The sequence below is a fragment of the Manis javanica genome, chromosome 3 (genome assembly GCF_040802235.1).
Source record: "Manis javanica isolate MJ-LG chromosome 3, MJ_LKY, whole genome shotgun sequence".
In the NCBI taxonomy this organism is placed as follows: Eukaryota; Metazoa; Chordata; class Mammalia; order Pholidota; family Manidae; genus Manis; species Manis javanica.
The window spans coordinates 206,268,613-206,296,526 of NC_133158.1; the positions used below are offsets into that span (position 1 = coordinate 206,268,613).

The 27,914-nt window shown below is 53.7% G+C and overlaps 1 protein-coding gene across 10 annotated transcripts in view; it reads left to right on the plus strand.

Annotated features, from left to right (window-relative positions):
* Positions 1-27,654, plus strand: part of BMP1 (bone morphogenetic protein 1) — a 38,538-nt gene extending 10,884 nt beyond the window's left edge. For 3 of the 10 annotated variants that reach the window (XM_037024600.2, XM_037024602.2, XM_037024607.2), the window contains 15 exons: positions 174-279; positions 1,738-1,862; positions 2,423-2,538; positions 8,535-8,637; positions 10,107-10,223; positions 10,449-10,594; positions 10,696-10,891; positions 14,003-14,128; positions 14,839-14,999; positions 15,400-15,580; positions 19,440-19,565; positions 22,534-22,661; positions 23,054-23,267; positions 24,823-25,073; positions 26,904-27,654. In XM_037024600.2, the coding sequence (XP_036880495.1) occupies positions 174-279; positions 1,738-1,862; positions 2,423-2,538; positions 8,535-8,637; positions 10,107-10,223; positions 10,449-10,594; positions 10,696-10,891; positions 14,003-14,128; positions 14,839-14,999; positions 15,400-15,580; positions 19,440-19,565; positions 22,534-22,661; positions 23,054-23,267; positions 24,823-25,073; positions 26,904-27,038 (2,231 nt within the window). In that variant the 3' untranslated portion in view covers positions 27,039-27,654. The other 7 variants (XR_012129642.1, XM_073232662.1, XM_073232663.1 and 4 more) reach the window with 7 other exon arrangements.
* Positions 27,655-27,914: the final 260 nt, after the last annotated feature.

The following is a 27,914-nucleotide window of genomic DNA, read 5'->3' on the forward strand; positions in this document are numbered from 1 at the left end:
TTCTAGAGACCCACCCCTCCCCCCAGACTTCTCTTGGCCGCACCCGGACCCTCAGGTAGGGCGGCACCTTTCAAGCACAGGCAGGACCCATTCCTCACCATGAAAAGGTGACACTACCACCTGCACAGACCTGCCCCTCCCCGCCCCCCACCTCCTTCTCCTGATCTTCGCAGGGCAGGAGTATAACTTCCTGAAGATGGAGCTCCAGGAGGTGGAGTCCCTGGGGGAGACCTATGATTTTGACAGTATCATGCACTATGCCCGGAACACCTTCTCCAGGTGAGATGGGGCCCTGCCTCTTCTGGGGCAGCTCAGCCCTGCCCTCTGTGGGCCTCCTCTTTGCCCTAGCCTGCTCTGCTGCTGGGGCTGCCGTCAAGGACAAGAGTGGGCCTCTGGGTGCCTGTGGCCCCCAGCAGAAGACCCCGGGTGCTGCCTGCTTTGCTGTCTTTTCCCGTGTGGAGCCATGGCAGAGGCAGGACTCCCAACACCTAGGTTCTTCACCCAGTACTGTGCACACTGAGGGCACTTGGCCTAGGAGACTGACGCAGCCCCTCTGCAAGCCATGGCGTGTTATGGCTGGACTCAGGCAGGGAGCTGAGCCCTCTCCCTCATCCATTGGCCAAAGGGGGCACATTTCTCCTCATCAGGAGCATCCTTTTCTCATCAGTGTGCCTTTTTGTAACTGGCTAATTTGCAAATGTGGCTCCACCTGCTCCCTGCCCCCCAGTTCACAAGCACACACACACCTACTCCTCATCCTGGACTCAGGTTCCCAGGACTCACAGTCAGAAGCCCCAGAGGTGGTAGCCCAGCCTCCTCTACCCAAGCTTCCCCTTGGGCGAGTGGGAGATAGGCTCCCCCCACCTGGCCTTTCCTGTGCCTGTGCCTTTCCTCACCCTCTGTCTGGGCCCCCCGCTCTGTCCCAGACAGAGGCCCCCTCTCCTCCATTGCTCCTTCTAGATCCGCTCTTCCTGCCTCCAGACCTAAGGGAATAGAGACCAAGGAAGGGTGATGAGGTCATCCCGCCCCCCACACCCACACACCCACCCTGTACTTTCCCACCGCATCCCAACTCACCCCCTGTTGAGTTCCACCCAGCTGGGTGTGAGTCAGGGGCCCTGGGAGGTGGAGGGCCGTCTTCTGCTTCTGCTCCCAGATGGGAATACCCGGGATTTAGCGGGCAGGAACTGGGGGGCTAGGAGACCCTGATGGGCTGGGAGCTGGCAGGGCTGTCCCCAGTTCTGGTCTGGCCACAGTGGAGCCTGCCCTTCGGCCTTCTCCCAGGTGCTGTCAGAAGCAGCCGTGCTAGCAGGGTGAAGCGTTGGCCCTGGGTCATCCTGGGAGACATTTGGTCAGGGCTGAATCAGCATGAGGGGCCACAGAAGCAGGGGCAGGGAGGGGCCGGAGACATGATCAACTAGTGCAAAGCTCTCCTGGGGCCAGGAATCAGGGCCAGACTGAGACAGAGTACCAGTGGGCCCCCAGGGCATCCCGGGCCTGTGTCCCTGACCTCCCAAAGTGTTCCTGGGCTCCCTCAGGCTCCTGTGGTGTGGCTGCCACGGAGCAGGGTGGCTGCTGGTCAATGGGCAGCATAATGACAGGGTGAGATGTCCCCACCCATCCCTGACCCTGCTGAGGAATGTCTGCGCTCTGGCAGAGCCATGACTGGCGGTGTGCTCGGGCATGCCACCCCTCCTTCCATCAGACCTTCACCCAGGTCGGGCTTTTCCTTCTCAGGGGCATCTTCCTGGACACCATTGTTCCTAAGTACGAGGTCAATGGGGTGAAACCTCCCATCGGCCAAAGAACCCGGCTCAGCAAGGGGGACATCGCCCAGGCCCGCAAGCTCTACAAGTGCCCAGGTCAGGCAGGGAAGGATGGCCTGGGAGGGGTGGAGGGCAGGGCCTCAGGCAGGCAGAAGCCAGGCCTGAGGCCAAGAAGGTTTTAACTGTAAGTCTCATGGAAGGCTAGAGGCTGCCTGGAGTTGGGAGAGGGGTACCCCAGGAGGGCAATGTGCATGTTAGGGACCATACTGGGGCTAGGATCAGGTGGCAGTGAGAGGCTGAGCCCCCCACCTTCTCAGGGTCTGGGAGAGTGAGAGGCAGTAGGAAAAGGGGGGGCATGGAAATTCTCAGGGAGTGGGGTGCAGTGAGGCCCAGCAAAGGAGCTTAACCTTAACTCTGGAACCCATGTTGCCTTGACAACAAGGCATCCTGCAGCACTAGGCTGGGAGGTGGGAAGGTGTGAGCTCATAGGTGAGAAGAAGGGAGTGGATCTTAAAGCTACAGGGCTGTCCCAGACTCCCTTCTCTTAGCCGCTCTTCTCTCCCCTAAAGGATGCCAGGGTTCAGGGTGTGGAAGCAGGAGGGTTGGGGGAATTGGCACCTACAGCCTGCAGCCCAGTCATACCTTCTTGTTGACAGCCTGTGGAGAGACCCTGCAGGACAGCACTGGCAACTTCTCCTCCCCGGAGTACCCCAACGGCTACTCTGCGCACATGCACTGCGTCTGGCGGATCTCAGTCACCCCTGGGGAGAAGGTAACTGAGCACCCCCTCCTCTGCCAGGGCCCCAGAGGAGGGGAGCACAGCCCCTGTGGCTGTGAGTGCCCTACCCGCGCACCGTAAACCCGTTCACCCCACAAGCACGACGGAGCAGTACAGCAAGGAGGGCTTCTCCCAAGAGCTGTAAGTGAGCACTTTTCTAAGTGCTTCTCTGTGTACTGGCTTCTCAAGTGGAATCTGAACCTCCTACGCACCCCTGGACCTTCCATGCCACCCTTCGTGCTTTTATTGCTAACAAGAGTCAGCTTTAAGATTTGATTTCTCTTGATTGGAGTATGGTACTTAATGTACTAGTGCAGTCTTGGACTGGATTTGACTATTACTCGGTCACATCATTCACTCCCAACAGCTCTCAAGGTCATTTTGCATCAGAATTCCACCATCCAGCAGGTAGCCTTCCCTCTTACTCTGCCATGAACTCATTAGGTAAACATGTCTTCTGGGTCTTCCAAACCTGGCCTTTAATCAAACTATTGAACAGGACACTAATCAAAGCAAATCCAAGATCTCCCTCTGAGCCGACACTGACCCGTTAATCTATAGGCCTGAGCGAGTTTATTCCACCAACTCTGACACCACTTGATGTCATTATCATCCACCTTGTTGACTGGGATGTGAACTGCTTCTGAGACCACACCTTACCGTCTTTATATCCCTGACACAGGGAGCAGTTAATTAATACTGAGTATGTAGATGGCTTGTCTGATCAAATCAAATCCACTGCTCCACCAATTGGTAAAACCCCTTTGTAAAAAGGAAATGACATTTGTCTGATATGCCTGTGTCAAGTGAACCCAAACTGGCTCCTCGTAATCAAGTATTTCCTTTCTAAATGGCCACAGATCCTCTGTTTAATTGGGGATTGGCAGTTAGCTCAGTGGTGTGCAGTTCCCAGAATCCACTCCAAACCCCCCTCCCAACACATGCCTGCAAACACGGACAAGCACACACACCCCTTTTGAGAACTGGGAAAGCTTTTGTTGTGAGTTCTCAGGATTACAGGCACTGATCACACTTGCAAGTTATTTGATTGTCCTCTGATGTCATTTTTGAGCCTAGAGATACAAGCCAATTTAAAGAGGTGCTCACTGACTCTCTCCTTTGATATTGCTGAGCTTCCATAGCCTTTCAATCTATGCATATTTTATTTTTTATAATTTGAAGATCATTCTCATTTACGATAGACTTTTATTGATGATTGAGTAGTTCCATCATCTCTCTTGGTCAGCATTCTGCCATCTTCCCTCAAAAGTGAAATCTTCCTCTTTCTTCTTACTCTGAATCTAACTTAAAAAATCGCAGTCCCTCACAGTCTTGTACTGACTGTGCACTGGCTGCCTTCATTCCTCTGACGAGGGTCTCCACTACTTCTCAGCTTTTGGAAAGCTCACCACAGAGCCTAGCAACTATTGAGCATATAATTGGCCAGGAATGTGTTACATTCTTTATGTGTTATGTCTTTTAATGAACACAACAGTATTATAGGCTGGGTACTAATGTTATCCCCATTTTGCGTATGAGAAAACAAGCTGGGAACAATTAAGTAACTTGTCTAAGATCACCCAGAACCTGGATTATGACACAAATGTCTGTGATTGCAGTACACTGTGTACGTTAAAGCCCTGTCCCATTTCAACAATTACTGAGGTGCCCTTTAGCAAGCCTGTGTGCCCACTGTGTGCCCAGCACTGGAGACAGAAAGATGCACGAGGCAGTCCTGGCCCCAAGAAGCATACAGTAGGGTAGAGTGTTGCTTTCTTTCTTGTTCAGGTTTGCTCAGGTGCCAGGGGTACAGCAGTTTGGTCACGGGTCTGCTTCGTTCCCTGTGGCTCCGTGCTGGCATGGCCTTATCCCAAGAGCCTCTCTGAGCTTTGGGCCTGCTCCCCTTATAACTCTCAGAAAGCTCCCCAGCCTTTTCCAGAGGCTTCCTGGAGCTCCAGTGAGGGACATGCACTACAGGTAAAAAATCTCAGCATGGCTATAGAAATGCAAAAAAGTAGAGCCCATGTACGGTCCTAGGTGAAATTGTTGAGTGGTCAGTGAGCCCAAGATGGAACCCTGGGGGCAAAAACTTTCAAGGGCCTGCAGAGGCTGGGGAGCCAGGAGAGAGTGGCATCATTTGTTATCTAAAAATTTACATGCCAGGCAAAGTCTTAGGCATCTTATATGCATGATCTCATTGCCCACAGCAGTTCTGTGACGTGAGTACTGTCATCCCAACAGTTCAGCTGTGGGGGTTGAGGCTCAAAGGTTGTGAGTGAATCTGCCCACGTTGACATAGTAGTCGTGGTAGAACCAGCATTCAGTTCCAGGGCTTCTGACTCCAAAGTCTATACTCTTTCAACAGTAAACCTTAAATTCACCTTCGTAGCTGGTGGACTTTGACATCTATTTTGGCTGCTGAGAGATTGTTTTTCACTTGGTTTCCAGTTCTAAGCTTATGGCCAGAAGTGTGAGTGATACATAAATCTTATGTAACACAATTATGCAAGTCAGGGGTATGTCAGAAAGAAAAAGAGCCTCTCTGGAAGGCTTCTGCTAGGATCCCCAAGTCTCTACCCTGCAGATAATTAGCAGCTGCTCTGAAGAGGATTTACAGTGCTTCCCAAGCAATGAAGCCAGCTTCTTTAGGAGGAAAAAAGTGGTTCTAGAAAAAGATCATGGTCAAATGTTGCAATGGAGCCAAAAAGATAAGAACTTAAAATGTCTTTTGGTTTTGGCAGTATACACCCTCATTTTCATCCTTGCCTATTCTTCAAGCTCCAACCCAAATTCCACCTCCTGTCCACCAGCTGGGCAGGGACCTTCTCTCCAAGGCCTGTGTTGACCTCTCCCCTGAGACCCTGCTCATTCTTTGCACAGCTGTTAGGCAAAATTGATTGGCAGGCCCAGGGAGACCACATGGGGTGCTGGTTAAGGTTGTTAAGTTTGAGAGCCAGAGTGTGTGGGGTAGATGCTCAGGAGGCTATTTACTGGATATATGATCTTAGGGAAATTGCTTAACCTCTCTGTGCCTTTGTTTCCCCATTTGTAAAACAGAAAAGTTAATGCCTAGAGCAGTGCCTAGCACATAGTGGGAATTCAGGCAGTGTCAGCTGCTATTATCATTCTGTGTGTTTAATCTAGTCAATGAGTAAGTGCTGGTCAACTTCCCTGGGAACCCCACTTGCCTCCCTCTACTTCTAGGACTCTGGCATGAACCATTTCAAACATCAAAATATCTTAAGCAAACTCAGCTCCAATAGTGACATTAACTTTTTGAGTGGCCTGCACTGTAGTATGTGTGCATGACATGTATATATGTTGTATGACACATACAACTTTACATATGTTAATTTAACTAAGTCCTACAAGGCAGGTACTATTACCATTACCACCTTACAAATAAGGAAATGGAGGCCCAGAGGATTAAACAACAGGCCTAAGATCATGAAGCAAGGCCAGACTGAAGCCAGACCTTGGGTCACCAAGGGTGGGCGTGGGCTCTCAGTTCCTCCCTGAGAGCATCCGCCAACCGTGAGGAGTTCTCCCCACATGCCAGGTGTCCTTGGAGACCGTACCGAATCTCACTGAATCTCCCAGCTCCCAGTTCAGCGGTGACTGTCACCTCCGTTTTTCAAAGAAGTTAAGCCATGGGCCCAGAGTCACTAGCCTGGAAGTGGTGGAGCTGGCCACATTTCCTTTGGCAAAGGGCAACTCCCCTGCCACCAGAGCACACACAGCTCCTTCCACATGACAGAAGTTGTTACAACTCTTAATTAGACACGTCCAGGGTGTCACAGCCAGCCATGGCTGTCCCTCCCTGCCCGTGCTCATCACCACCAGCACAGGTCTCTTCCTCCTAAGTGAGGTGACCTCAGGTTCCTCTTGCCCTATAGGAGGTCTTGGGGGGCCCTTTGGGGTTCCACCAGCTGAGCCTGGCTTCTCCCCCAGAGGGTCTGAATCCATCCGCCCGGGGTTGTTTCCGAGGATGGAGGGAGAGTCTCCGCTTGGTGCAGTGGCTAGGCACAACTGATTGGCAGGCCCAGGGAGCTGCCCCGAGTAGTGGTTTCTGGTGCAGGTTTAGACGCTGGAGCGCCCTCCGTGGCCCTCTGCCTTTCTTCCATCCAGCAACTCTTTTATAAGATATTTTTGTTGTTTATTAGATATGAAGATAACATATCCATGTCATAAAAATTTTGAATAGTATAGAAATGTATAAGGTATAAAGTGAACATTCGCCCTTTGATCCTCCTCCAAATCCCAGTTCCCAGAGGGGGCCAAGCATTGGCAATACTTGGTATGTCTTCCCACGCCCTTCTAGGAGCACGTGTATGCATATGTGTGTGTACATGGTCTCTGCAACTTGGTTTCACTCAGCAATAAATCGTGGTCATCCTGCCACGTCAGCACGTGTAGATCTACCTGTTTTCTAGACCAACTGTTTTCATGGCTGCTTCTCACACCATCATCTTGATTGCCCCTGAAGGTCTCTGTGGGTGGATGTTTGATTTTTTCCCAAAGTTTTCATTACCGAAAATGCTTACGACAAATATCTAGAAAATTCACATCTTTATTTACTTGGACAAGTGTATCTTGTCCAACCAAGTAGAAACCAAGTAGAATAGGTTTCTAAAAGCAAGATTTTATTAAAGAAATATTTATTAAGCAACTAGTATGTGCCATGCACTGAGGATTCCATAGCGAGTTAAAATTCCTGCCTTCATAGGAATTTTACACTTTTACATTTTGATGGTGGTAGGGGATATAGACAATAAATAAAAAAGTAAATGCGGTAGGTTAGATGGTGGTAAGTATTTGGGAGGAAATCAGCAATAGGGGGTAAGGGAGTGAGGTGGGTGGTGGTTACGGATCCAGGTGAGATGATCTGGGAAGGCCTCATTTGGTGATTTGGAGCAAAAGTGGACAGGGAGTGAAAAATACACCAGGAGGGTAGCTGGGAAGAGCTTCTAGGCAGCAAATACAAAGGCCCTGAGGCAGGAGCAGGCTTGGTGTGTTTGAGGACCAGCAAGGTCAACATGGCCAAAGAGAAGTAAGCAAGGAGGAAAAGGAAGGGGATGGGACCAGCGAGATAACGGGAGTCAGATCATCAGTGGCCTTTGAGGCCATGGTGAGGACTTCAGATCTTACTCGGAGTCACCTACTGTAAAGGATTCAGAGCAGGGGGGCAGTTGAAATCAAACATTCCTCCAATATTAGGTAAACATCTGATGAGTCCAGAGGCTGAAATGAGTTCCTGTACCCGTGAGGTGACCCTCCTCACTTTATGCTGGAGGTTGTTGAAGTTCAGAGAGGCTGAGTGATTTACTCAAGGACTCACAGCAGAACGTGCAGAGGCCCCTGTGTGTGGAGTCTGAGTTATTTCATGAAGTGAGCTTTCCATGCATATGTCTTAACCTCCTAAGACCTACAGCTCCTTCACAGGGACGCATGTACCCCACTAGCCAGAAAGATTCAGACCTGGGCTTGCTCTCAACAGTTACCACAACCCCCTGCCTGGAATCAGCATTCAGTAACTATGTGATGATGGGTGACTCAGCCTTTCTTTCTTCTGCCTGTCCTCTCTGGACCCTAGCATCCATTACCCACATGCTGCTCTGGGCCCTTCCTGTCAGCTGAGGAGACCCCTTCCCTCTGAAGGTGCCATGATTTATATTAAGTCCTTGTTTAACCAAAGCAACAATTGCTTATGAAGGGGATCAGCAGAAGGAGACCCATGGTCTCACACCCATGTGTAATGAGGCCGTGCGTTTCGATGAGGATGGCCTGGGTACTTGGGGAGCATGCTGGTGGCAAATGGCAGGTGGCTGGGGAGAAGAGACTTTTCTGTGCAGGAGCTCCATTCTATATAGTTTGAGCTATTTATTACCTATAGCAAGCTGCTTCGTGTAAGACACAGCAGGCATGGGGCCAGCGGGGAGCCCAGGGAAGTACGGGGGGGCAGCGTAATGCTCATCCACCTTTTCCCCCAGATTATTCTGAACTTCACGTCCATGGACCTGTACCGCAGCCGCCTGTGCTGGTACGACTATGTGGAGGTTCGAGATGGCTTCTGGAGGAAGGCGCCCCTCCGAGGTAATGCAGTGGCCCTGCCCGGCAACTGACTTCTCAGAAGAACTCGCACCACCCTCTCCTCATGCTTCCCCAGGACCCGATGCTTGGCCAAGGGCAAAGCCCCGGCGCGGGCACCAGGACTCTGCAGTTAGTGCCTAGCTTGTTCAGTGGGTCACTCTGGGCAAGTCTCTTCCCCACCCGGACCTCAGGGTCCTCCCTGGGGGCTTCAGACCTCTCAGTGGGTGGCTGGCTGTGTACGGGTGGGAGGAATCAGACAGGCTGACAGAGGCAGATGGACAGGCGCAGCTGCCCAGCTCCAGGCTCTCTTCTCCATCTGGGCAATTGTAGAGGCTCCTGTTCTCTGTCTCCACGGTCGGCTTGAGAGGGCCCACCGTGCAGCCTGGCGCACCACGGAGGGCTGTCTAGCCGGCACAGTGGCCCAGACATGTTTGCACAGATGCTTTGTCCCTGGTCATGGGGGGATGAGTCAGTAGGGGGTTCAGACCCACAGGATGAAGAGTGCTTTAAGGGACACAGAGTTAGGGTCAAGAGAGTATTTGCTGCAAGCCTGAGGAGTGGTATAAATTCTCCTTCCCCAATCTGGACAGCAACCTCAAGATTGCTCATGACCATGAGAACCTTTGTCCCACAGCCTGCGCCTGAAGCAGGCTGATGAATCCTTGCTCACCCTCTTTTCTCCCCCCATCAGTTTCTGATACGGGAATATTTCTCATTAGTCACCCAAAGCAGCTGCCATTACGACACTTCCTCCTGCAGACGTGTTAGTGTTTCCAAGATTACAGTTTCTTTTTCATAACTTACATTCCTACGTCCGTACCCTCTGTCCCTTGCTGAAACTTGGGACACACCCAATCTCATTAGGAATATACAAATCATCCGTAGTTGACTTTTGACCCCAAAGGATTGTACAGATGGCCAGCCTCATCAGTTTATGTGGATTCTTGTTGGGTTTTATTTCAAAGAGGACATTTTCTGATCCCATCCCCAGATTCTGGGATTTATCTGAGGCCCTGTGGCATCCCCAGCATTTGAGCAAATGAAACCATTTTGTAATATACAAAGAAAACTGTGTGGGTCTTCATTATGAAATGTTTGCATGGAGATAAATAAGAAAAGATAGATAATGATGGTAATATGCTCTTTTAAAAATACAAGAAAACCACACATTTGGTTATTGTGAGGAGCCCCCTTTCCCCCCAGAAGCAGACTCTTATTCTAGCCCTCAAGTACAGGAAATCCTTCAGAAGTGCTCTCTGGTTCTTCTGGTTCTTCAAGCTAGACCTTGGGCCAGAGGCGGGCCGGCTGGAGGGCATGTGGTCTTGGGAATGTATGCCCAGTGCGGGCCCAGGCCAGAGCCCCCAGTGCCCTGGGGAGGTGGGGTGACTTCCTGGAGGTACAGCCCTGGTGTGAGAAGGGCAGAGGGCCTCACTTCAGGCCTCACTGCCCTTCTGTTCATGCTGTCTGTGTAGGCCGCTTCTGTGGGGCCAAACTCCCCGAGCCGATCGTCTCCACTGACAGCCGCCTCTGGGTTGAATTCCGCAGCAGCAGCAACTGGGTTGGGAAGGGCTTCTTTGCGGTCTATGAAGGTACTGAGGAAGGAGGGCGGGGGAGAGCCCTGGGCATCCGAGAACCACTGGCTCCTGGCTCCCCAGGGAAGGCCGAGGGCCCACGAGGGAGGAACCCTGGTGGAACTGGCCAGGGCGGGCACTGAGAAGGGGGACATGGGAAGGGCTGGAGGAGCAAGAAGGGCTCCAGAGCCGGGAAAAGCCTTCTGATATCCCCCTTTCCCGCATCACCTTGTGTCCCCAAAGCCATCTGTGGGGGAGACGTCAAAAAAGATAACGGGCACATCCAGTCGCCCAATTACCCAGATGACTACCGGCCCAGCAAAGTCTGCATCTGGCGGATCCAGGTGTCCGAGGGCTTCCACGTGGGCCTCACCTTCCAGTCCTTCGAGGTAGGTCAGTCCACCAGAATCCAACCCTTTAGTGACAGCCTACCTGTCCGTGGGTTTGGGGTGCCAAGTCCTCCACCTGCTGATCAAGCCTCCACCCCCAGATTGAGAGGCATGACAGCTGTGCCTATGACTACCTGGAGGTGCGTGACGGGCACAGTGAGACCAGCACCCTCATCGGGCGCTACTGTGGCTACGAGAAGCCGGATGACATCAAGAGCACATCCAGCCGCCTCTGGCTCAAGTTCGTCTCTGACGGGTCCATTAACAAAGCTGGCTTTGCTGTCAACTTTTTCAAAGGTGCCTCCTTCCCATCCCCCCACCCCACCTACCCCCGGACAATCCATCTCCTTCATCCCTTCTCTTTATTTTTTAAATTGTATTTGATTGTGGTAAGAATGCTCAGCATGAGGTCTGCCCTCTGCACACATTTGTGAGTGTACAACGCAGCATTACTGACCCAGGCCCAAGTTGGTACAGTGGATCCCTAGAGCTTATTCATCTTGCTTGACTGAAACTTCAAGCCGTTGATTAGTGACTCCCCCATCTTCCCCTCCCCAACCCCTGGCAATCACTATTCCACTCCTTATTTCTATGAACTTGACAATTTTCAACACCTCATTTAAGTGGGATCATGCAGTATTTGTCCTCTGTCACTGGCTTATTTTACTTAACATAATGTCTTTAAGATTCATCCATGCTGTCACATATGGCAGATTTCCTTCTTTTTTAAGGCCGAGTAGTTGTCCATTGTCTGTATGTATCACATTTTTTCATTGGAGAATAACTGGCATACAATCTTGTATTCATTTCAGGTGTACAACATAGTGATTCGGTATTTATATATATTAAGAAATGGTCACCACAGTAAGTCTAGTTACATTTGTCACCATGTAAAGTTGTTATAATATTATTAACTATATTCCCCATGCTGCATACATTATGCCCCCTTGTCTTATTTATTTTACAACTGGAAGATTGTGCCTCTTAATCCCCTTTGCCTATTTCATCCATGCCCCCAGCCCCTCCCTTCTGGCAACCACCAATTTGTTCTCTGTATTTATTAGTTTGTTTCTATTTTGTTTTGTTTGTTCATTTTGTTTTTTAGATTCCACATATAAGTCAAGTCTTACAGTATTTGTCTTTCTCTTTCTGACTTATTTCACTTAGCATAATACCCTCTAGGTCCATCCATGTTGTTGCAAATGGCAAGATTTTCTTCTGTTTTATGGCTGAGTAATATTCCATTGTATATGTACCACATATTCTTTATCTATTCATCCTTTGGTGGGCACTTAGGCTGCCTCCATATCTTGGCTATTATAAATAATGTTTTGATAAACATAGGAGTGCATATGTCTTTTTAAATTAGCGTTTCCATTTCATTTACTTTAGATAAATACTTAGGAGTAGAATTAATTGTTGGGTCATATGGTAGGTCTGTTTTAAAGTTTTTGAGGAACCTCCATACCATTTCCCGTAGTGGCTGCACCAATTTACATTCTTACCAACAGTGAACAAGGGTTCCCTTTTCTTCACATCCTTACTAACACTTGTTATTTCTTGTCTTTTTGATAGTGGCCATTATGACAGGTGTGAGGTGATATCTTGTGATTTTAATTTGCATTTCCCTAATGATTAGTGATGCTGAGCATCTTTTCATGTGTCTGTTGTCCATTTTTAATGTTTCCTTTGGAAAAAAATGTCTCTTCAGGTATTTTGCCCACTTTTAGTCAATTAGTTTTTTTGACATTGAGTTAAAATTCAAATCAATTTTTTTGTATTGAGTCCTTTATATATTTTGGATGTTAACCAAAATTGAAAATACCTTCCTCCCATTCAGTAGGTTGTCTTTTTATTTTGTCGATGGTTTCCTTCACTGGACAAAGGCTTTTTAGTTTGATGTAGTCCCACTTGTTTATTTCTGTTTTTGTTACCTTACCTGAGGAGGCAGAGCCGAGAAAATATTGCTAAGACTAATGTCAAAGAGCTTTTACTACTTATGTTTTTTTCTAGGAGTTTTATGATTTCAGATCTTATATTTAAATCTTTAGTTCATTTTGAGTTTATTTTTGTGTGTGGTATGAGATAGTGGCAAATTTTTTTTCTTCTGCATGTGACTGTCCAGTTTTCTCAACATCATTTATTGAAGAGACTGTCTTTTTTCCCATTGTATATTCCTGTCTCCTTTGTCATAGATTAATTGACCAGATAAGTATGAGTTTATTTCCAGGCTTTCCATTCTGTTCCATTGGTCTGTGTGTCTATTATTGTGCCAGTACCATACTGTTTTGATTACAATAGTTTTGTAGTATAGTTTGAAATTAGGACATGTGATACCTCCAGCTTTGTTTTTCTTTCTCAAGATTGTTTTGGCTATTCAGGGTCTTTTGTGGTTCCAAACATTTTAGGATAATTTATTCTAGTTCTGTGAAAAATGCCATTGGTATTTTGATAGGGATTGCATTGAATCTGTAGGTTGCTTTGCGTAGTATGGACATTTTAACAATTTTAATTCTTCCAATTCTATATCATGTTTTTTTTATCCTCATCCATTGGTGGACATTTAGGCTGTTTCTACATCTTGGCTCTTGTGAATACTGCTGTGATCACTTCTTCTTCACTCACCTATTCAACACAGGGACTCTTGGAGGGGTGCATAGACCCTGGTGCCCTGCCCTTGAGTTTAAGGCTCAGCTGAGGAGAAAAGGGCAATCCCACTGAAAAACTGTGTACCTCTTTGAGTAAATGACAAACTTGTGTAAAAGCAGCTGACACATGGTAGGTGCTCAACTATGAGTTGAAATAACAAGTCAGGATTTGCCTAGAAATCAAAAAGTTTGCACAGAAGAAATGCTGATGAGGCATAGAGGCAGGAAGTGCCATAGAAGCTTAAGGAGGAAGCAAGGCAGCATGGATTTTTTTTTTTTATCACCAAAGTAACCTTGGGCGGGGCAAGCTGCCTGAACCTCATTTCCTCATCAGTGAAATGGGGATAGTAATCGTGTCTCCATCTTAGGTTTCATGTGAGGACTGAAGGAGAAATGAAGGAGTAGTACTTAGCCAGGAACAGCACACAGGAGGCACCCGTAAATGGTGGTGCCACCAACCCAGCCAGTACGGTTGGAAGGAAGGCTCTGTGGGGTCCACCTGTCCCCTCCTTCAGGTCACTACCTGTCCCTTTGGGCTCTCACAGGTGGCATCCCCTGGGGACCAAGTGGGCTTCTGAGCAGCAGCGGAGGGCTGGGTGGGCCACAGCCTTTGAACTGGGTGGCTCACAGCTGAGTAATCCCCACGCATGGGCGTGGGGGTGGTCGCAGGACCCTGGGCTTGACTCTCCACCAGGGTATAGGAGGAGGGACTCGGGGCCTGGCCTGGAAGCCGCTGATGCCCTTTCCTTCCAACCGGCAGAGGTGGACGAGTGCTCGCGGCCCAACCGTGGTGGCTGTGAGCAGCGGTGCCTCAACACCCTGGGCAGCTACAAGTGCAGCTGTGACCCTGGGTACGAGCTGGCCCCCGACAAGCGCCGCTGTGAGGGTGAGCGCCCCCCAGCTGCCCTCGCCCCTGTTCCCTCCCCAACCCCAAATGCTCCAGCTGAGATCTCCTTTGCCCAGGGAAGCTAGGATTGCCCAGCACCTCCTTTGACTCCTGGATGGGGTGTGTGCCTATCATGGCCCCGGAGCACACCGTGATGCACTCTGCCATTTCCTTTCCTTCTTATTCTCCTTAAATGCTGATCTTGACCTGCCGTTGATTTCATCACCCACCATAAGGTCATGACCCACAGTTTGGAGACCACTGTTCTCAGAGAGGCACTGAGTTTCAGCCTGTCCCCAAACCTTTCTGCTTAGATGCCGGGGCAAGCACCCTCTGGCAGGCTGGTCCTGTGCAGGCTGACTCCCTGTGGCCTCTCTCTGCTCCCCTCTGAGTGGTTCCCTCTCTGGGCATCTGTCCGCTGCCACGCCACCTTCCTTGAGGCCCTCACTTGCTCTGTCCCTCTCGGCAGATGCCCTGGTTCATTCTCTCAAAGAGAAAACAGAATTGGCCCCACAATGGCTCCCCAACTTCTCATGCTCTGAAGATAGCCCCTCACTTCCTCCTCTTCCCACCCTGAGAGACCAGACACTAGCCCCAGGGCTGCAGGGGTCCACAAATCCCCTTGCCCCCCATAATGCACCAGCCCACATATCCTGCCCCTCCCTGGAGCAGGCCTCCAGGCGGGTGATGCCTCCTCCCTCTCCCTCCAGCTGCCTGTGGCGGATTCCTCACCAAGCTCAATGGCTCCATCACCAGCCCGGGCTGGCCCAAGGAGTACCCCCCCAACAAAAACTGCATCTGGCAGTTGGTGGCCCCCACCCAGTACCGCATCTCCCTGCAGTTCGACTTCTTTGAGACCGAGGGCAATGACGTAAGTGCCCACAGGGGACGAGGCCATGAGGAAAGTGTGAGGCATGGTAGCTCAGCCCAGTACCTGCTTCCTACCCTTTGGAAGAAAATCTCAAGGAGGAGAGGCTGCTTCTGACTCAGCGAAGCAGGGGGAGGATCAGGAAGTAGGGCCTTGAAGGCCAAGGAGCAGGTGGGAATGAAGGACATGGAGTAGGGAGGCCTGTGGGGCCAGGCAGGATTGAGGCTTGTGTGGGAAGTGCAGGAGGATCCCATGGGGGCAGGGATGGCACCTCTTGGAGGTTAGATTTTTGTAGAGCAGGTGACTAAAGGCAAAAGACCCTTAGAACAGGGAGCCTCCCCAGGCAGGGATGGTCAGGAGAGGCTTCCTGGCAGAGGTGTGCTGGAATTGCACTGCCCTGCAGGTGTGCAAGTACGACTTCGTGGAGGTGCGCAGTGGACTCACAGCCGACTCCAAGCTGCATGGCAAGTTCTGTGGCTCTGAGAAGCCCGAGGTCATCACCTCCCAGTACAACAACATGCGTGTAGAGTTCAAGTCTGACAACACAGTGTCTAAAAAGGGCTTCAAGGCCCACTTCTTCTCAGGTAATCTCAAACTCCCCAGCTCTGAGCCTACCTCCCCTTCTCCCTGCCATTGCACCTCTGCACCCCCCAGCTTTCCCTGGGGCCAGCCGGGAGGGCTGTCCCCTGCTCCCTCCACTAAGCCTCCACTGCCAGGCCAGCCCCTGCTTACTGAAGCCCCAGTATTCCTGAGCTCTCTGGGCAGTAGGGGAGCCAGCTTGAGGCTGGGCAGGACCTGGCATTCAGAAATGAAGGGAGAGGGCATCAGGAGCAATGACAGCTGAGGCCTGAGAGAGGGCGGGCCCTGGGAGTTCAGCAAGGTCGGGAAACATGAGGTGCCTGTTTGCATTGGACCGTGTGGGCCAGATGATCTGGCGGCAGCTGGATCTCTAACAGACCTTACGCATGCCAAGTGGGTTAATGCCAGGCCTTCAGGAAAGATGGCAATGAGCCTCCCTCCCTTCAGCAACAAAGCCTCCCCTTCCCCTTGGCCTAGCCTGGGTTGGGGACTCAGATCCAACCAGCTACCCCATGTAAGACTTCAGGTTGAGGCCTTTGATCCCATCTCTGGGTGGTCTGAATAGCAGTCAGCAGCCCCCAGCCCAATCTCTCCAAGAAGAACCTCCAGGGTCCCAGGAGACCTCTCTCCTGCTCGCCTGGAGATAGGGTGGGAAGTGGCTGTGGTCTTCCAGTGGCATTAGGACCCAGGACACAGGCAGTGCAGGGTGGGAGCCCCTGGAATCCAGCGTGGGGGAGAGTGGGAGGCCAGCAGGCTTCCTGGAGCAGACTGTTCTGTTGGGGAGTGGCCCAGAGATCCTCAGCCTCCGCACGCCTGGTGGGCTGGGTGTGGGGGGGCAGGAAGACAGGAAGCCCACGGCCGAGTCCACGCTGCCTTCCTTCTCCCCTCCTTTGCCCAGGGTCCTGCATCCTCAAGCCCCCTATGCGGCTGCCCTGCACCCCTGCCTGCCCCATCAGGATGCCATGCACTGCCCCCAGGCACTGGTTCCCTGCTTGGCGCTGCCAACTACCCTGCTCTGCTTAACGTGCCCCACAGCCCCTGCCCCCTTGCTTGCTGAGGCCCTACTCTTGCCATGCGAGTCCCCTTCTTCCTTGTGCCTGCCTAGAACCAACAAGGTGCTCACCAGAGGGCCACGGGGACCTAACACCCAATCAGGTGGGCTTGGCCTGGGACACCATTACCTGCTTACTCTTGTCTCTTTCTGCCCTTCTGTTGCTCCAGTCTTGGAAGGGGAGGGAGCTGACATCACATCTGTCAGGCCTAAAGCCCACGGCTCTCCACCCACAATTACTGCCCTGCCCTGGCATGACACTGTGTCCATTCCCCAGACCTGCACAGAGACGCACCCACTCATGCACACCGCACACACGCCCTACCCTGCTGCACACGACACCTGCAGAGGGCCCTCACCGGGGGCATCAAGGTCCAGCCCTCAGGGCATGGGGCATCTGACTCTGGCCCCCCAGGAGGGGGGCTCTTTGGACTTTTGGGACACCCCGCGAGGACACCCTAAGCCAAGGAGGAGAAGAAAAAGCCTGAGGACCTTCAGTCTGACCCCAGCCACCTTCCGGGGCATTGGGCACTGGAGGGTGAGTGCCATCTCCTTGTCCGGGCCCATGCCCACCCCCCTGCTCCTGCCCCGCCTGCAGCCTGCTCCCCTGGCTCTAAGGTGAGGCTGCCCACTCACACCTGACCTGTGTCAGAGCCCTGCCCTGGGACCCTGCAGCAGGCCTTCCTCTCACTCGTTCATCCAGCCACTCACTACCCATCCACCTACTCACGGAGCAAGCACTTCTTTGACCCCTACTACATGCCAGGCACTACACTAGGAATTTGGGGTCAAAACATTTCAGGGAATCTTAGCTCAGTCTATGAGCTGAGACCCCTGCAGCTCCCAGCAGTCACCATTGAGTTCCTCAGTGAACCCCAGGATGGGTTGTAGAGCTCCCCTCAGCCCCACTTTCCTTCAGGGCTACTGCCAAGGCAGCTTTCATGGGGCCCTCAGGCAGGGGCCCCTAACTGAGAAGGAGCCCTGGGGAAGGGACTTGGGGATTGTACTTTTTGGCCAGTGTTCCTGCGGACCCCAGGGGTTCTGATCCACCTGAGAATGCATGGGAGAAGCAGGGTCTTCAGGGAGCCAGTGCCCCAGCCCTTAGGCCCCTCTCCTGATGGTCACCAGGACAGGTCCTCCACTTCTCACAGACCCCACCTACCATTTGAATGCCATCAGGCATCCTTCTATCTCCCAGTGCACCTCTGGAGTTCTGGCTATCCCTTTGAGCCATACATTTCCCCTGAATCCTGCCTCTGCCAGGCACACAATCTCCAAGCCCCCAGACCAGAGAGTATGTGAGTGTGACACATACATGCCTGTAACCATGTATTTCTCTGTCAGTGTATATGTTCTGTGTTCACGGGAGTGTGCATGTGCAGGCTGACCCGAGTGTGAGCAGCAGCACGTGTGAGCATGCTGGAGCCCACAGGTCTGCTGCTGAGCCTGTGGTCTCTTCATTTATGTGTCTTTATACCTGTGTAGGATCTCCCAAGTACCTGCATGTGCAGCTGGGCCTGTGTGTGTACTGTGTGTGCTTCCTCACACACATGCAGGAGTGAGCAAGTACTGCAGGTGTACACGGTTGGGTGGATGGCTGATAACTGTGAGTGCATGTGGTATCTGAGTGTCTGCCCATGTAGTTGTGTCTGTGGGGGGTGGGGTAACCTGTGCACATGTATGTGTATACCTGTGGGTCAACATCTGTGCTGCCATGTTGGGTGACAGTACATCCTTGAGGGGGTCCTGTGTCTGTGGATGTGTTGGTGCGAGTGTGTGTCTAACACACTCTACAGCTGCAACAGCCAGAATGAGGGATTGGAGCTCTCCAGGAGGCCCACCCCTTCCGTGGGCTGCTCCCCTCCCCTCCCTCTGCCAGTGTGGGCCTCATGCGCCCTGCAGGCCTTCTCCTGCTGCAGGCTTCCACCCGTTCCCGTGGCTGTGCCTCTCTCCACATGCTACCCACTTGGCCTGGCTGTGCGGACCTGGCCGTCCTGCATGTGTGCCCCTGCTGCCTTCCCACCCTGCCCGTGGATCTGCCTCCTAGGCCCAGGCCTGGTGTTCATGGCTCTCCCTCCCTGGTCCCTGCCCTCCACCCCCACCCCTCGGTCCCTTTTCTCCTTCTTTCTCTCGTTTCAGAAAAGAGGCCAGCTCTGCAGCCCCCTCGGGGACGCCCCCACCAGCTCAAATTTCGAGTGCAGAAAAGAAACCGGACCCCCCAGTGAGGCCTGCCAGGCCTCCCGGACCCTTTGTTACTCAGGAACCTCACCTTGGACAGAAGGGGATGGGGGCTTCAGTGCCCGCCCGCCCACCACCTCCGCTCTGCCATTCCGGCCCAGGCCTGCCTCCCTCTGGCCGGACAGAACTGGTGCTCTCCTCTTCCTGGCCCCGCACGTGGACAGGGGCCTTCCCCACCCTCACCCCTCCCTTTTTGATGGTGTCTGTGACATTTCCTGTTGTGAAGTAAAAGAGGGACCCCTGTGTCCTGCTCCTTTCTCTTGCAGTCTGCTTGTCCGTGTGTCTGTTTTTCCACTGTCCGTCTGTCCAGTAAGCAGGTAATGGTAGAGGGTCCCATGCTGGTCAGCTCCAGACCCCAGGCCTCCCTCCACAGCACTCCTACCTTCTCTCCCCACAGCTGGGCCCCGCTCGGCCGGCTCCGCTTGATGCGCTGCCCTGGACCCCATCACTGCCTTTGCTCTCTCCCCGGCCAGCCCCCTGGGAGGAAGCCCCACCAGGCCTCCCACTGCCCCTAGGGTGACCAGCCAGCTCAGCCCTGCACAGACCCGAATCTGCCCTTGCTTGCTCCCCTGCAGACAAGGACGAATGCTCCAAGGACAACGGTGGCTGCCAGCAAGACTGTGTCAACACCTTCGGCAGCTATGAGTGCCAGTGTCGCAGCGGCTTCGTCCTCCATGACAACAAGCATGACTGCAAGGAAGGTAGGCGCTGCCCGGGCTACGCAGGGGCCCTCCTGGCACCTCGGCTTCCCACCAGGTATACAGAGGAGGGCCTTCTGCCCATCGGTCCTTCTTTAGACTCCAGGTACTGAGAGACCTCAGAGGGTACTTCCTTCTGACCCCTTCCTGGTGCATAGAGCCTCTCACACACCAGCAGCATCCAAGCCACACACACTCCTGGTCCCTTCTTGTACTTGTGAGGAGAGGAGGAGCTCACAGTTGCCCTCAGCTCTGTTTTTAGGCAATTCTGATGATTAGCAAATCCATGTCCAAGTCTTTCCCTTTGTAACACCTTCCTGGGGCAGAGAGGCAAGATGGCACAGAGGTTAAGAGCATATACTCTGGAGCTGCTTAGCTAGCTGTGCACCCTTGAGCAGCTGACTTCCTCTCTCTGCACCTTGGTTAGCTCTGTGTAACAGCACCCACCACACAGGGCATGGGCTGCTACAGAGTGCTTGGGCAGCACCTGGCTCAGAGTGAGCACTGTCATGGAGGTCACCATTATTGGTCACATTGCTGACCCATGACACTCTGAATGGGGCTGCTGCCTCCCTGACACTGAAGCCCTGCAGATATTTGAAACCCTCCTGTCATCACCGATAGCATCTGATATCTCACTGGACACGATACAGCACTGGCCTGTTCCTGGTTGTTGTTCCCTTGCGGCCCCTGCCTGCTGAGGGTGTAAGGGCCTCAGCACAATGCAGATGCACCTCCGCCACTGCATGTCTGTGGGACAATGGATGAGGCACTTCACCTCCCCGAGCTTTAGAGATGATAAAAAAAAAAATGGTACCTACTTTGCAGGGTACTAAGCCTTATAGATCTTGCTTTACTTAGCACAGTGCCTCATGAACACCTGTTCTCAGCATTGTTAAGTGGACAACCAAGGTATAAATAAATAAACCGCTGGCCAGAGTGAACAGAACTGATGCACTTGTCCGTGACCCAACAGACTCTCAAGGGCTTCCAACCCGATCACTTCAGCCTCTCCACACATGGAGCTCCTGACTCATGTCACCTCCAGGTCTTTTAGCTAAAGGGGACCTTATTCTGCCATTGTCAAAACTGTGTCCCATCTCTGTACTCCATGAAAAGAAGAGCTAAAGAACTCTCAACCTCAGCATCAAGATAGCCAGGGTATGGGTGAAACTCCCTGGGAAGATGGTCTGTTCATAGGTCCGATTCACTTTAGGAGCATGCACCACTCAGGTGATAGGCCAATGACAAATCAGTCAGCATCCCCTGAAGCCCCGCAGAGGCTCCAGCACTGTGCAGAGCCCTGCAGCAGATTCCAGAGAGGAGCCCCTCTGCTCCCACGGAGACTGCGGTCTAGCTGGGGAGAGAAACGAGAGGGCATGGAAGTCCAGTGTAGACATAGGAGGGGGCAGTGAGTGTGGCCCTGGGAAACCACAGATGGGTAATGGAAACAGCCCACAAGTTAGATGTGTAGGGCCATGAGCTCTGCCTCACTCCCCTGGGGCTGCTGAGCAGCCTTCCAGGCTGCTGCCCCTCTCTGGGACTCGGGGCTGTGTGTTCATCCCTTGAGCCTCGGACTGGAGGCACAGCTGTGCGGCCTGTGCCCCACCCCTCTTCCCAGACTAGTAGTGCACTGGCTGCCCCAGTTCCCACAGGAACTGGTCACATTGGAGAATAATGAACCATGAGTATCGGCTTTTAAATTTGTAAGGCCACCTTTTCAGAGGCAGAAGGCGGATTGCAGTGGGTTGAGGGGCCGTGACTAGAGGGAACGTGGTGATAGCAAGAATGAAGGTTAGCTGAGAAGGAAAGGAAAGAGGCTGGGCGGTAGCTGGCTGGGAGTGTTGTTTTAGGATGGGCAAAGCTTAGGAAGCTACACAGGCTGGCAGAGCAAGAGGGTGGGCAGTTGGTGGTATAAGGGTTCCCATGTGGTGGCAGCAGTGAGCCCCAGCTCAACTGAAGGGAAAACCTCTTCCTATCGGAGAGGAGGGCACCTTCTCTGAGGCAAGAAAAGGAGGGGAGTTAGAGGCAGGGAAGGTGATCTTGCACATAGGGGTCGGAAAGCGCAAGTTGTTCATATTTGAGGCTCTGATTTTCTCAGGCAGCAGGAGGTAGGGTGGTCTGCTGGGAGGGAGGTCTGGGGGTTGAGGAGAGAGTTGAAGGCTTGGAGCCATGGCTTTGGAGGTGAAGAGAGCTGGTGAAGGACAAATCTAAGAGCATCAAGTGATTTGGGGCCAGTGACCATTGGGGACCATAGACGGGGTTTCCAGGTGGCACAGTGGAAGGATGGTATGCCAATGAGCAGTTGGGGGAATCAGCCGTCTAGCCCAGCTGGACAGGGAAGCAAGTCAACCAAGGAGGGAACATTGGGCAAAACCGGACAGACAGAGGCCATGGAGGGCTTTCAGAGGTGCAGAAGGGCTGCAGGGAGAATGAGGGCTGGAGTTCCCAGGAAGAAAGCGGCAGCCACAGAAAGGGTGACAGCAAAGCCCGGGTGGGGTTCTGAGCGAGCATGCCTCAAGAGGGGGGAGGTAAGAAGCAGAGGCTGAGGTCAGGGATGGAGAGGCCAGCAGGTCTGTTGACGTCACCGAGGATGGTGGCAGCAGGGACTGGAGAGAACTGAGTCTGCTGTGAAGGTGGCCGCATGGTGGGAGAGCAGAGGGCAACAGCATCATGAGGGCAGAGGTGGTGTGGCCAGGGGGCCTCACAGGTCCAGGGATCTACCCTGGGGTCTGCCTGGGAGGGAGGTGTCCATGGATGCCACCAGGTGGGGCCTTGCTTGGAACTAAGCAGCTAGACTTCCCCTGGCGTGGGTAACTGAACAGAGAAGGGGCCTTCATTCGGATCTGAAGTGGGGACGAGAGAAAGAAGACAGAGGGCAGGAGGGAAGGGCTTGCTTTCTTTCTTTACAGGGTGCCTTGGAGCACTGGGGGCCCTGCTGAGCCCCTTCCCCTCACTCACTTCCCCACAGCCGGCTGTGACCACAAAGTGACATCCACCAGTGGCACCATCACCAGCCCCAACTGGCCTGACAAATACCCCAGCAAGAAGGAGTGCACCTGGGCTGTCTCCAGCACCCCGGGGCACCGGGTCAAGCTGGTAAGGTGCCCGCTCCCCGGCCTGCAGGGCACCCTGCTCCTCTGTGCTGTCTGGCCATTATCTATTTCGTGTCAGCCTCAAAGCCCTGGGTCACTCACAGTCACTCCCCAGAGTGATGTAGGCTGCAGGCTAGTGGTCTGGCCAAGCCCATAGCATTGCCATCCCTGTGAGCACCCCAGTCTGACTGGACAAAGCCCCTTTCCCAGCGTGCACTGGGCGTACACCTGCCGTCACCTCATTCCTGGGCCATCCCTCATTGTCCGCCAGCAGTGGTCACTTCCCCTGGTACCTGTGAACCGGGGTCGGGAGGCCTAGGCTCGGAGCCTGCTGCTGCCCACCCGCACCTGGCCCAGCCACATTCCTGATTCTCTCTTCTCCCTCTTGCCCCGCAGACCTTTGTGGAGATGGACATCGAGTCCCAGCCTGAATGCGCCTATGACCACCTGGAAGTATATGATGGGCGTGACACCAAGGCCCCCGTCCTGGGCCGCTTCTGTGGGAGCAAGAAGCCCGAGCCCGTCCTGGCCACAGGCAGCCGCATGTTCCTGCGCTTCTACTCCGATAGCTCTGTCCAGAGGAAGGGCTTCCAGGCATCCCACTCCACAGGTGAGGCCCGCCTCGGCTAGGCCACCGGGCAGCCAGTGCCCTCCTGCTGCCATTGTTCTGGAAGTGTCGGCTGATCCTGGGGTCTCAAAGACAGACCCTGAGCTTGGGGTGGGGGTCTTACAGGGGGCTGTGCAGGCACAGATGGGCGAGCCTGTAGCCTGCATAGAGAGAAACTGTGTTCTGAGGGCTGCACAGGGGAGCAGAGTAAGTGCTCAAGGGTGAGGCTGGGAGATCCTGATTAGGGGCTGTGAAGTCAGGAAACGGACCAGTGATGACAGTGGGTAGGGGCAGAGAGGGAATCCCCAATTCCTACTGTTAGGTCCCTTGTCTGTGCAGCAGCCTGCCCACATTCCAACCCACAAATTCATTCCTTCACTCATTCTACAGATATTTAACACATAACCTGCGTGAGGCAGTGTTCTAAGTGCAGATCACAAAAATGAGCGAAGCAAACATTGTTCAACAACCATTTACTGAGCTCTGGCCCGATATAAGTAGACTTGGAGCGGCATGTGGCGATGACTCAGACCTGAGTCCTTCCCCCAGCCTGCCCTGGGACAGTCCAGGAGTGAGACAGGGCAGTGCTGGTAGCTGATAATTGCCACATGAGCTGCACATGATAAGGGCCTAGCTCTGGGGTGTGAGCTGGTGGGGTCATTCCAGCAAGAGGAGCCTGGGCAGCTCTGAGTGCACAGGTGACCACAGGTCATTTCGTCTGGCGTGAGCAATGGGTGTGTGAGGACAGCAGAGAAGTGGGAAGGACGCAGCTGCAAAGAAAGGCTGGAGCCCAGCTGGGAGGCCTGGGACGGCAGGCCAGACTCAGCTGCGGGCTTCACAGGCTACTCATAGGTCTTGAGCCATGTTCTGGGGGTCCCCAGAACTTCCCCTTTTCCCTTTGAACTCAGTCCCTGACCCAGGCCCCGCCCCAGCCCCTCCAGGGAGCCATGAGCACCAGGAGTCCCAGAGGCCAGAGGGCATAGGAGGAGGGTGGCAGCTAATGGCCCTGCCCTGCATGCTCTCATTTGCACCCTCCCAGCATCAGCTCCCCCACTGGGGGCCCAGAACTACATCTGGCCCTCCGACCTGCTATGTTTGGTCCACACTGTGTTTTTTAAGAATGTGAGCCAACATTTAAAAATCAGGAGTTTTAGCGTAAAACCCAGATGTGTGTCCTCTCTCTTAAGAATGGAAGCTCTGGCAACGCAGGACCCCATGCTTCCACGAAAGCCATCAGCTGGAGAAAATTAGCAATGCCATCTTACAGCAAGGCTGCCTTCCCCAGTGTCTCTGCTGAGAGCTGCCTGCCCCAATCCCCAACCCCACTCCCTCCCCACACCACGCAGGCGTGCCCTGGAGCCTCTGTGCGCACTTACCCAGAGGGTGAGCAGCAGAGCGCTTGTTCTAAGCCAAGTCTTGTAGCAGGTCCAAACCCACCCATCACTTGCCATGTGGCATCTCCCAAGGCCTCCACCTAGCCAGGAAGGCTCAAGGTGATAAGGCACAGTGCCTGGCCATGGCCATGCTCAGGGAGTGGTGACCAATCTTGTCCCCGCAGAGTGTGGAGGCCAGGTGCGGGCAGAGGTGAAGACCAAGGATCTTTACTCCCACGCCCAGTTCGGTGATAACAACTACCCCGGGGGAGCAGACTGTGAGTGGGTCATCGTGGCGGAGGAAGGCTACGGTGTGGAGCTGGTATTCCAGACTTTTGAGGTGGAGGAGGAGACAGACTGTGGCTACGACTACATGGAGCTCTTCGATGGCTATGACAGCACAGCCCCCAGGCTGGGGCGCTACTGCGGTTCAGGGGTGAGCCCTGCACCCCACTCCCCTTTCAGGAGCCAGAGGACCGGAGGCCTGTGCTGCCCTGGGCCACCCCCACCAGGAACTTGGTCCCTTTTGGCCAACACAGAGCTTCTACAGCCTCTGGGACAGGCCCTACCTTGCCCACCAGCTCAGCACCTGTTTGGCCAGGCCTGCAGGGTAGCTTGCATCTTGGGAGGAGGATGGCATTCTCTCTGCTCCCCTTATCCCCTTGCCCCAGTCCCAAGGCAGCTTTTCAGGGCCCAGAGTAGGGGGCACAGGCTGGGGCAAGAGCCAGGGAGCGGGGTCCTGAGCTGAGCCACACAAACCAACCACTCTGGCTGAACCTTAAAAACACCCTCTTCACTTCCGCTGCCAGTTGCTCGTCTGGTCCCAAAGAAGACCTGACGGTCTTCCTGGCATGGTCCCAAGAGAAGCCAGCTGGTCCCAAAGCCCTTGGTGCTGCTCTCCAGGCAGAAGCTGAGCATAGCCTCTTGTCCATAAAATGGCACATTCTGAAGCCGTGGGCAACATTTTGTTTGATGGGATTTTTAACAAGGCCACAGGAAGCCCACAAAGGTGGATTTATTTTCCTCCCAGTCAGAGCTTGTGGCATCTTTTGTTTTTTTTCTTTTGTTGTTTTGAATCCTTTCTTCCTTCAGAGAACACTGTCTTCCCCTCCCCATCACATATGTACACACCCTTTTGCACGTGTACTCACACTTACATGCACACTCCTTACCTCTTAAATACACCTCCTCCTCACCTCCCTGAACACTCTCCACTCTCACAGCCCTGGGGCAGCTTGGGCACCCCAGGAAGGGTTAAATTTCCCAGAGCTGCAATAGCTGCTGGACCCAGCATTGGCCAGCTGAACCCTTCGGAGCGGAGCAACAGCCTGTGTTGAATGACCAGAGCTGGTAGGACTGAGACAAGGTGGGAGGCAGGGAGGCGGAGCAGGGGGGAGCGGAACCCACAAACCCCTTGCCTGCCTGGCTCAGCTTCTCTGGAATCCCCTGACTCCCAAGCTAATACCTCCTCCCCCTTTGCCCTATGGAACTCCCTTGATCTGGCAGGCTGTGGTAAGTCACACACCAAATCGGTATCCCCAAGTGGCTTTTTCCAGAGACTTCCACCAGGCTGGAACCAACGGGAGAGGGCCTGGGGAAGGAACCCAATCCCGTCAGGGCTTCCTGGCATGGCTGCTGGAAATGTCCCCACGGTTCTTGGAAATGACCTTGGGAGCCAGGGCCTGTGTGCCGCTCTCTCCCTGAGGGCCTGCACGCCGGACGTGAGCAGGGGCTGGCAGGAGCCCAGGAAGGGGCATCACCTGGAGCTGACCGTGGCCAGAACCAGGGGAGGGCAGGGGCGGGATGACTCCACATCTGGGAGGCCCAGCTGTCCTGTCTGCTCTGAGAGCCGCCTGGGACAGCAGGAAGGCAGCCATTTGGGAAACCTCCTTGTGCAAAGCCTTTCACAGCCATCGTCTCATCTGCCCCCTGACCAGCCCTTCTGGGCTTGGAGAGCAAATAGCACTTGCTCGCTCCTGTTTGTCTGCTGGGGGAGCGAGGTGCAAAGTGTTGCCGAAAACCTCTCAGCTAACGGGCCGTGGCAGGCTGGGCTTAAAATGGAAGTGTGGTTCTGAACTCAAGACAAGTTCCTTCTTCCCTGCCTTCTCCGCTCCTCCAGGCGCTCCTCCAGGTTCTGCTGGCAAGAGTCTTCCTCCCACTTCCAGGGGCTGGAAGGCCCTTCCTTAGAGCAGGGGTCTGGGGGAAGGAAAAACAGCAGCCCGGCACCCCCGCCCTCAGCTTCACGCCCGTTCCTTTCCTCTGCCAGCCTCCCGAGGAGGTGTACTCAGCCGGAGATTCCGTCCTGGTGAAATTCCACTCAGATGACACCATCACCAAGAAAGGCTTCCACCTGCGGTACACCAGCACCAAGTTCCAGGACACGCTGCACAGCAGGAAGTGAGCGCTGCCCTCACACTGGGCAGGCGGGAGCTGCTGCCCTTAGCCACCGGGACCTGACAGCGGGGGTGCGGGAGCAGGCAGAAGGTGGGCACCCTGATCCCTGCTGCCCCCATCCTCCCCAGTGCCGGCCTGCAGGGCTGGTGGTCCAGGTGAGGCTGTCCTCAGGAGGCAGGGGACTGTTCCTCCTGAGCCACTTCCCTGGCCTCCCTTGCCCCCACCACAGCGAGGGGCAGAGCTGCAACACCAGAGCTTTCACTGAAACACTTGAAGTGGCCATTCCTCCCTGGGAGCCTGGTCCAGGTGGGTTGGTGGGGAGGGGGTCTGTCAGCAGGACCCGCTCACCTGCCCTGGCCCTTGTTAAGCGCTGCATTGTGTATAGCCGGTGGCATATCTTCATTGTAATGTGCATTTTCCGCCCCTTCTCCAACCTCAGTTTGGTTTTAAGACCCCACTTCTCTGTTTCCTGGGGTATGAGTGTCCATCCATGTCCCAAAGGAGCCGCAGTGGGGAGATGAAGGGAAGGGGGTGGGGAAACAAGACAGGGCTTCTCGCAGGCCCAGTGGCTGGTCAGCCGCACCAGTGTACCCCAGCCAATAAACTGAAAGTGTTACAGCCAGTATCCTGTGCCAGATGCTGTCTGGGACATGGGGGAAAGGGGGTGTCTCATTCCAGATGCGCAGGCTTACTATGTCGACAGACAGCCCACAGCCAGGACACCTGGCCTCACTGGCTGCCCTTCCTTCCCTCCATTCCAGGACCTCTGAGGGTGTGATTTCTACAAACACAGGCACCTCACATAGTATAGCCTGCAGGCTCCCTACATGTACACACTGCTCACAGCCCTTCACACACAACGGGAGGGGTGGAACATTCTGTG